The sequence below is a fragment of the Xenopus tropicalis genome, chromosome 10 (assembly GCF_000004195.4).
Source record: "Xenopus tropicalis strain Nigerian chromosome 10, UCB_Xtro_10.0, whole genome shotgun sequence".
Classification (NCBI taxonomy): Eukaryota; Metazoa; Chordata; class Amphibia; order Anura; family Pipidae; genus Xenopus; species Xenopus tropicalis.
In genome coordinates this window covers 7,758,944-7,769,159 of record NC_030686.2, presented here as the reverse complement: position 1 = coordinate 7,769,159, position 10,216 = coordinate 7,758,944, and the positions used below count along the sequence as shown (strand labels likewise).

Below are 10,216 nucleotides of genomic sequence, written 5' to 3'. Positions count from 1 at the left end.
TGCATTTTTGTCGCAAGTAGCTCTAATGAAAGTGGTGTTACACAAGACTGCGGGAAACCACCGGAACCGCGATTCCATTTGTGGACCCATATGAGGCCTATGTTCTAGGAAGTTCTAAAACAAAACATCATGGATCAAGCTTGATACTACTTAACTGTACAATATATGTGATGAATCTTTGAGTGTAAGCTCTGCTGGTGCAGGGACTGATGTAAATGACAAACAATCTTTATAAAGCACACCACAATCATAACTGCACAAGCCTACTGTCAAGTCATAACTTTGATCAGATCAGGGCCAGAAGTAGGCAGAAAGGGCACTTGCCTAGGCTGCAACGAAGAGGGACACCAGGCAGGTAGCTCTTCTGCCTACCGCTAGTGTGCACTCTCTTGCCCCAGTCGCCTGTCTATCACAATAGGGAAGGGTGCACGGGCGAGGTGTCCATCCAGGTTGCCTAGGGTGCCTGGTTGCTTAGCCCACCCCTGGTTAATATTCACACTACATATACATTATAGTCAGTTCATAAGTAGCCAATGAATCTCCATTTAAGTTTTTGGAATGTGGGAGGAGACTAGAGAAAAACCTTAATGATTATTCTTATAGAACCTAGGCCACCCTATTGCCACCCTTTAAAAGCTGTGCACTTCACCACAAACCCTTTTGTAGGTATAAAAGGGTATAAAAGCTTAGGGAAGGTTTAAGATGGTCTTAATTCCCTTGTGTCCATATGTGCAACTGTCCACTATCCATCAGAGCAGAATGAACTGCTCCATTGGCACTCAGCGCAAGAGCCTAATGCATGTAGTTAAGTGCCCCAACTTTGTCCATTTTAGTGTTTTGCAGTTGCCATTGCATTCAAAAATTAGGGAGTAAAAGCTAATGTAAGAGTCAAAAAGAAAGAGTAGCAAAGTCATTTTGCCAAGGTAAGAAGGAGTAATAGTAAAGTACTGTAACAGCTACCATTTTTGGATATGGTATGGCAGATAATAATGTCCATTCATTGGCTAATGTGACCTAACATGTCTATGTGCCCTTGGTTAGTGTGTATGCACCATGAATCGTATGATCCCAGGGGACGGCCCTTAGTACTTAAAATGGCAATTTTCTATTTAGGATTACCCAATGGCACATACTACTACTAAAAAAGTATATTTTTATGAAAATGGTTGATTTATATGAAGCAGGTTTTACACATGGGCTATTTATGTAATATATTTTTTACCTACATTGTTCGGGGGTATAGTTTTATGGTTCAGCAATATCCATTTTTATTCCTAGGGTTTTATTTCTTTGTCTTGAGACTGTCTCAGAGTAATGACAAGTATTTGCATCTATAGTGTTTATTTTTACCCCTAATTACTTTGTTTCAATGTGACCGGTATCTCAACAAGTACATTCTTGCAGCGTGAAATCTATTCAGCTTAAGCTCCTCTTGTTTTGAAGGCATTCTTGGCACATACGAGTTCCCCTTGCTAACCACAAGAATAAGCTCACATGATATTTGTTTAATAACCGCTCTCTGTAGAGTGGCAGCCAAGGAGCAGAGAGCACACAAAAACACGGCAAGAGAAGCAAATTCCTTCAATGCATAAGACAGGTTTATTAAGAGACGTGACAGGTACAGGTTTGAGCAATTGGAAAGAGCTTCTCCATCAAAAGAAAACCAGAACAATCTCAAGATATGAGAGATCTGAGGAACAATGCAGATAAAGAAGAGCAAAACCATTCAGCAAGTTTAGAAATGCTACAAAGGGAATGTAGGTGTTCAGAGCATGGTCTTAGCATGCATTAATATCAAGGGGCATTCTGTGGGATTTTCCAAGTGTGATAAATGAGCCCTTTCACCTTCACCACTTCTGACGACCAACAGAATAATAAGTCGGTTAGCTGAATGCTTTTGCAAGGAAAGAGAAATGATCGCCTACATTGAGTTACACTACGAGAGAACTGGGTACAATCTTGCTGTTTCTATTGCCATTAAGCTTTACGGAATCCTTCTTTAATGTCTTCCACCATGGTCACTGTCCTTGACCTGTTTGAGCCCATGTCTCTAACTTCGCCTGATTGCCTTGAGCCTCGTCTGCAAGAAGAAAGACATTTAATATTGTTAGAAACACCAATATACCCTGGGAATGATAGCAGAACAAATATGTTGTATCTAGTCACATGAATGAAGAATTTCTAAACCAAACTGGCACAAAACATGGATTACTATGAACACTGCTTCAGTCTACTAGGAATTATAGCTAAACTCAACAATGTTAGTACAGGTCTGATGCTTAGATATGAGAACAATGTTTGGGCATCAGAATACTAGTACCACCTGAAGGACAATCTGACATGTTTTTTGCACTTTGCTCCCTGCCCTGCAAGTAGAATAATTGCCACAGGTCTCTGGCCTCAGGGCATAGAGAGAGAGCATCAGAGAGCTGTATGTGCCCCATGAATGTGCTCCCTCCTCCAAATGTGGGCACCCAACTTTCCAATGAAAAAGAGACTTCAGACCCACCTTTGTTCTAAGACTGGGATGGCCCCTTTATCCTCGACTTTCCCAAGACCTTCTGGCTGCAAAGATCTTTAGACCCTCTTTACCACAAGACTTGGGGGGGTCACTTTGTCCACCACCCTTCAGCCAAAAAGATTTCCAATGTAAAAAGAACCCATGGCAGAGCTGTGTTCAAGGGGGAAAGAGCCTGATGGCCATATATCCCTTCCCTAGATCCATGCTCAGACCCGTATAAACCAATTGTAGCGATCCTTATAAAAAATACAAAAATATAAAACTAGTGCTGTTGAACTTCTGTCTATGGTCATAGTAAATGATCCCAACTGATGGCTAAAACCTGATATTCTGTATGCAGTTATTATGATCCTGGCTAGCCAATAACCTGCCAAATAGTGCACTACAGTTTTACAAAGCGAATGCTTAAAACATAGTCTACTCACTGTCTGTCTTCTCCATCAAGCAGGCGCCTGTATGTTGCAATCTCCATTTCTAGATGTGTCTTAACATCCATGAGCGCCTTATACTCAAAGTTTTGTCTTTCCAGATCTGATCTAAGGCTTCCTAGTTGTGTTTCCACGTTATTGATAAGGAACTGTAGTTGGGAAAGTTGACCGCCGTAACGGGATTCGGTATCTGCCAAGGTGCCTTCCAGAGCTGATCTCTACAAATAAATAAATGTCATTTTAAGAAAGGCAATAGTCCTAGGTCATTTATGAAACATATTAACAAACTGAGTTTGTTATTGTTAATGTTACAGAGGACTATAGTATATAAGGCTTTGCATGGGATCCACGCAACACTTGTTTTGGAAATAGGTTTAGATGCTAAAATAATATAATTAATCCTTATTGGGGGCAGAACAGCCCTATTGGGTTTATTTCATGGTTAAATGATTCCCTTTTCTCTGTAATAATAAAACAGTACCTGTACTTGATCCCAACTAAGATATAATTACCCCTTATTGGGGCAGAACAGCCCTATTGGGTTTATTTAATGGTTAAATGATTCTCTTTTCTCTGTAATAATAAAACAGTACCTGTTCTTGATCCCAACTAAGATATAATTACCCCTTATTGGGGCAGAACAGCCCTATTGGGTTTATTTCATGGTTAAATGATTCCCTTTTCTCTGTAATAATAAAACAGTACCTGTACTTGATCCCAACTAAGATATAATTACCTCTTATTGGGGGCAGAACAGCCCTATTGGGTTTATTTCATGGTTAAATGATTCCCTTTTCTCTGTAATAATAAAACAGTACCTGTTCTTGATCCCAACTAAGATATAATTACCCCTTATTGGGGCAGAACAGCCCTATTGGGTTTATTTAATGGTTAAATGATTCTCTTTTCTCTGTAATAATAAAACAGTACCTGTTCTTGATCCCAACTAAGATATAATTACCCCTTATTGGGGCAGAACAGCCCTATTGGGTTTATTTCATGGTTAAATGATTCCCTTTTCTCTGTAATAATAAAACAGTACCTGTACTTGATCCCAACTAAGATATAATTACCCCTTATTGGGGCAGAACAGCCCTATTGGGTTTATTTAATGGTTAAATGATTCCCTTTTCTCTGTAATAATAAAACAGTACCTGTACTTGATCCCAACTAAGATATAATTACCCCTTATTGGGGCAGAACAGCCCTATTGGGTTTATTTCATGGTTAAATGATTCCCTTTTCTCTGTAATAATAAAACAGTACCTGTACTTGATCCCAACTAAGATATAATTACCCCTTATTGGAGGCAAAACAATCCTATTGGGTTTTACAATCAGTAGTAGAGCTTTCTAAGTGTATGTACCATGCTATTTTGAGACTGCAGGTCAATCTCCAGGCCTTGGACAGTATTTCTCAATTGGATGACTTCAGTGTGGACTGTCTGTAGTTGATCGGCGCTGCTGTTCATTTGCTGGTTCAACTCTTCACTCTAAAAACAAAAAAGTCAAAAACTTTCAGAAGGCTGGAGCCATGTTTAAAAATGCATTTCAAAAAGAATCATATTTGATCATATGAAATGTTAGTAAAAATCAAGGGGAAGACAAATGTTATGGAATGAATGTAGGTAATGATCACAGGAATAATACATTACAAAGACCAGTTGTCATGTTCATAAATGGTGTGTGTATTCTACCATTTAATACCCAAAAACTAGACTTGAAGTCAATGTGTAAATAAAGGGGCAGCACTCAATGCACCATGGTGGAAATGTTTTGTAACACGACCTACATAAAGATTGAAAGTAAGTAATTCTGGGTGCTTTATAATAAGCTCACAACCAAATTCCACAATAAAACTCCCAGCACCTTGTTCAGGAACCAGTTCTCGGCTTCCCTCCTGTTCCTCTCCACTATGGTTTCATATTGGTCTCTTATTTCACCCAAAACTTGGTTTAGATCCACAGCAGGAGCAGCGTTCACTTCCACATTTACTCTTGCTCCCAGCTGAGTGCGCAGGCTGCCGACTTCCTAAATGAATAGAAACAATATTGTCATGAGGAACAGGGGTTTTTTTTTGATAGAATCCCCAGATATGTTATCAGGCCTCTTTAAGCATCTAACAATGTTTGAAATAACAAGTACGATGTTCAAAATAAAATATGGTTCTGGCCCACTGAGGATCCCACTTTAGGACAGTAAACTGAAAGCATAAATAATGAGTTTCTGGCAGGGGAGGAGGGACTAAAACATTGATGTTACAAATTGTAACAACTTCTCCACAGCTTACAGGCAGCATGCAGGAACTACATAACCCACAATGCATTGCACTGGGATGTTCCTTTCCTTATTGGCATCACGTGTGCAGCAGGGAATTGTGGGATTGGGAGGAGGCAGCCTGAGGGACAAGCAACTACTGTTACAGTTTATTTGAGTCACAAAGTAGTCAACCAGATCAGCAGGGGGATAGGGGGTGGGGCTTATGGAACTGTTCCAAACCAGATCATTACATTAATAAATCATGAAATTATGTTTACTTTTCAAAAAATTTAAGTTGTGTTTGGGTGGTTCTATTCCTTTTTACCTCAGCATGATTCTTCTTCAGATAGGTCAGCTCCTCACTCAGATTCTGTCGCTGTATTTCTTGGTCATTGTTGCCCAGGTTAAGCTCCTCCAGGACTCGACGAAGGCCATTCATGTCTCCCTCAACCCCCATGCGGAAAGCAGCTTCGCTTTCAAATCTATGAGAAGGCAGACCAGTAATGAGCACTAAAAATGGCTTCTGCTAAGAACTGGAAATGTGGGTAAGTGTGTTTTTTTTCCAATAAAAAGGTCTTAGGAATATAATTTGGTGTTTGGGTTTGCGTACAAGATATATCAGTATTCACTGTCCACAAAAGACAATGTTATAAAGTTTCATTAAGCAAGAATTAATGTTTCCAAAAAGAGCTATGGCCTTCTGGGAATTCCATCAATGTACTGGGTGGTGAATCATTTTGATTTTTTTATGAAACTACAAAAAGTCCAAAAAAGGAAGACAGAGGGTCCTAGATATGGAGATTGATCATCCACGATGGGTTTATTTTCTAATCATCCCACCGTGCTCCTGCAGATGATGACTTCTATCTCTTGGTTTCAAGGCATATCTTGGAAATATCTCTGTAAATATTCAAAGAGCTAGCCCTTAAATGTAATAAAAGGCACAAGACGCCCAGATGCCGTAATCCATAGCAACCAATAAGATTGTTGCTTTTAAACAGGCGGCCAGGAAATGCTACCTTCTGATAACTGGAAGAGACTTTGCACCTTATATTACATAACCCTATTAAAATGGTGGTTTGCCTTTAGCTTAACTTTTACTATGGTATAGAATGGCCTGTTCTCAGCAACTTTGCAATTGGTCTTCAATTTTTATTTTTTATAGGTTTTGAATTATTTGTTTTCCTCTTCTGACCCTTTACAGTTTTCAAATGGGGGTCACTGACCCCAGCAGCCAAAAGACATGATCTGTGAGACTGCAATGTTATTGTTATTATCACTTTTATTACTTATCTTTCCATTTATATAACATGATATGATTTAAAAATAAAAACTTACTTGTTCCTAAAATCATCAGAGGTGAGTCTGGCATTATCAATCTGCAGGATTAAGTTGGCATTTCCTGTACATGCATGGAGAATCTGGAATATGTAAAAGTTAAGTGATACATGGGATGTTAGTTTGTGCACGTATGAGTTGCTTTAAACCTGGGGTTTTCAGATATAGGCTCCTTCTATAATGTGGAAAACCATGCCCTATGCTACTGAAAACCATTTGAAAATGAAAAACATGAATTTAAACTATCTTAGATACCATCAGATACAGGGCAATGGCTTCTTATTAAAGAGAAAAGGCAAGTCTTAATGAAGAACTGTTGGTTGAAATAGGACACCATGGGAAATGGCATTGGCGTATTTCCAAGCTTTCTGGACTATGTGTCTATGAAGATTTTCATTCATCCAGGTCATGATATACAGTATCTAGTAAAATTGAGTCTAAAGCAACTGGACTTTCTGAATTGTCTTGAAAAGTTCAACTGAAGAAACCACTTGGATGAGCGGGGAAACATGTTCGTGAAACATTTTCAAGAAAAGTCCAGGGGCTCATCATGTTCCAGTTTTATTAATCAGGAAAGGATCAAAAGGCAATGTGACTTCGGATACATTAGATATGTATGTAGATGAAGATAGCAGAAAAGGATAGGACAGAAAAGCCTAGAAAAGTTTAGGTAATGGTACAGCAAGAGCTTTCATGCACTTATATTGTTTAAAACTTTTGAGTTCCCTTGGATAACATACCACTTCAGTCTCCTCACCTCTCTCAAATACTAAAAGCATAAAACACCTTAATGTTGTCAAGATAATAAGCTGAATTCATTACCACAACCCAGTGCTAGGAAAAGTATATGATAAAGTACCTTATTCTGAAGTTCTTCAATAGTCCTGAAAAAGTTGTTGAAGTCAGGGAAGTTGTATGGAACCTGTTTGTCATACCATTCTCTAATTCTCCTCTCAAACTGGCCGTTTTCCTCCTCCAAAGAGCGGACTCTGCCTAGATAGTTGGCCAGGCGGTCATTCAGTTGCTGCATGGTTTCTTTCTCGCCGACATTTAGAAGGCCTTCGCTTCTACCACCGAGGCCACCTCCCATACCACAGTGCCCTCCGAAGGAACCTCTGAGGCCTCCAAAGCCTCTGCCTCCATGTAGGCTGTGGGTAACGGCACAGCAGCCAGACCCGGATGAAAAACGATGACTTTGCTTGACGCTCATGGTGGTGACTGGAAACCTCTAGTTCGATGTGTCCAACAAATGTCTCTTGCAACTCATCGGCTTGCGTTGTGCCTTTTTATATCAAAGCCGTGGGTGTTGACAGTCTACAGTCTTGATACAAAAACACATAATATGACGTTTTTTTATTAAACGCCATAAAGCACTAGCTATAAAATTTACCATTTTGGGTTAGTGGTTGGTTTTCTGAGTATACAATTTTATTTCTTTTATAAAAACCGATGCACCCTCCCAACAAAAATGACATTTTACAGTATATGATTCTTTTGGAATCTGCGCACAAAGACAATATTTAGCCTGATGCAGAATATAATTATAAGGGGTTGTTAACCTCTCATTATTTTTTCTGCTGGCTCTGAAAAATAATGTTTTCATAAAATCTTTTATATGTATATGACCCAGCAAAGTAAATTGTATTGTTTGGAGGTTACAACTCCCTAAAGCTTGTCTGTATTTAAAATGACGCATGCTTTATTGGTGTAGAATTTTTTTACCATGGCTGATAGCATAGAAAATACATATACAGGTATGGGACCTGTTATCCAGAATGCTTAGGACCTGGGCTTTTCTGGATAAGGGGTCTTTCTGTAATTTAAATCTCTACTGAAAAACTATTTAAATATGAAATAAACCCAATAGGATTGTTCTGCCCCCAATAAGGGGTAATTATATCTTAGTTGGGATCAAGTACAGGTACTGTTTTATTATTACAGAGAAAAGGGAATCATTTAACCATGAAATAAACCCAATAGGGCTGTTCTGCCCCAATAAGGGGTAATTATATCTTAGTTGGGATCAAGTACAGGTACTGTTTTATTATTACAGAGAAAAGGGAATCATTTAACCATTAAATAAACCCAATAGGGCTGTTCTGCCCCCAATAAGGGGTAATTATATCTTAGTTGGGATCAAGTACAGGTACTGTTTTATTATTACAGAGAAAAGGGAATCATTTAACCATGAAATAAACCCAATAGGGCTGTTCTGCCCCCAATAAGGGGTAATTATATCTTAGTTGGGATCAAGTACAGGTACTGTTTTATTATTACAGAGAAAAGGGAATCATTTAACCATGAAATAAACCCAATAGGGCTGTTCTGCCCCCAATAAGGGGTAATTATATCTTAGTTGGGATCAAGTACAGGTACTGTTTTATTATTACAGAGAAAAGGGAATCATTTAACCATGAAATAAACCCAATAGGGCTGTTCTGCCCCCAATAAGGGGTAATTATATCTTAGTTGGGATCAAGTACAGGTACTGTTTTATTATTACAGAGAAAAGGGAATCATTTAACCATGAAATAAACCCAATAGGGCTGTTCTGCCCCCAATAAGGGGTAATTATATCTTAGTTGGGATCAAGTACAGGTACTGTTTTATTATTACAGAGGAAAGGGAATCATTTAACCATTAAATAAACCCAATAGGGCTGTTCTGCCCCCAATAAGGGGTAATTATATCTTAGTTGGGATCAAGTACAAGTACTGTTTTATTATTACAGAGAAAAGAGAATCATTTAACCATTAAATAAACCCAATAGGGCTGTTCTGCCCCAATAAGGGGTAATTATATCTTAGTTGGGATCAAGTACAGGTACTGTTTTATTACTACAGAGGAAAGGGAAGCATTTAACCATTAAATAAACCCAATAGGACTGTTCTGCCCCAATAAGGGGTAATTATATCTTAGTTGGGATCAAGTACAGGTACTGTTTTATTACTACAGAGGAAAGGGAAGCAGTTAACCATTAAATGAACCCAATAGGACTGTTCTGCCCCAATAAGGGGTAATTATATCTTAGTTGGGATCAAGTACAGGTACTGTTTTATTACTACAGAGGAAAGGGAAGCATTTAACCATTAAATAAACCCAATAGGGCTGTTCTGCCCCAATAAGGGGTAATTATATCTTAGTTGGGATCAAGTACAGGTACTGTTTTATTATTACAGAGAAAAGGGAATCATTTAACCATTAAATAAACCCAATAGGACTGTTCTGCCCCCAATAAGGGGTAATTATATCTTAGTTGGGATCAAGTACAGGTACTGTTTTATTACTACAGAGGAAAGGGAAGCATTTAACCATTAAATAAACCCAATAGGACTGTTCTGCCCCCAATAAGGGGTAATTATATCTTAGTTGGGATCAAGTACAGGTACTGTTTTATTATTACAGAGAAAAGGGAATCATTTAACCATGAAATAAACCCAATAGGGCTGTTCTGCCCCAATAAGGGGTAATTATATCTTAGTTGGGATCAAGTACAGGTACTGTTTTATTATTACAGAGAAAAGGGAATCATTTAACCATGAAATAAACCCAATGGGGCTGTTCTGCCCCCAATAAGGGGTAATTATATCTTTGTTGGGATCAAGTACAGGTACTGTTTTATTATTACAGAGAAAAGGGAATCATTTAACCATGAAATAAACCCAATAGGG

The 10,216-nt window shown here is 38.5% G+C and overlaps 1 protein-coding gene across 1 annotated transcript; it reads right to left on the bottom strand.

Annotated features, from left to right (window-relative positions):
* Nucleotides 1-1,576: 1,576 nt before the first annotated feature.
* On the bottom strand, nt 1,577-7,852 carry krt34 (keratin 34). The gene is made up of 7 exons (XM_002939036.4): nt 7,405-7,852; nt 6,546-6,628; nt 5,533-5,689; nt 4,818-4,979; nt 4,316-4,441; nt 2,947-3,167; nt 1,577-2,080 (listed from the first exon to the last, which is right to left on the bottom strand). Exons 1-7 carry the CDS (start codon nt 7,753-7,755, stop codon nt 1,978-1,980), a joined length of 1,203 nt encoding a protein of 400 aa, XP_002939082.4. The 5' UTR covers nt 7,756-7,852; the 3' UTR covers nt 1,577-1,977.
* Between the last annotated feature and the right edge of the window lie 2,364 nt (nt 7,853-10,216).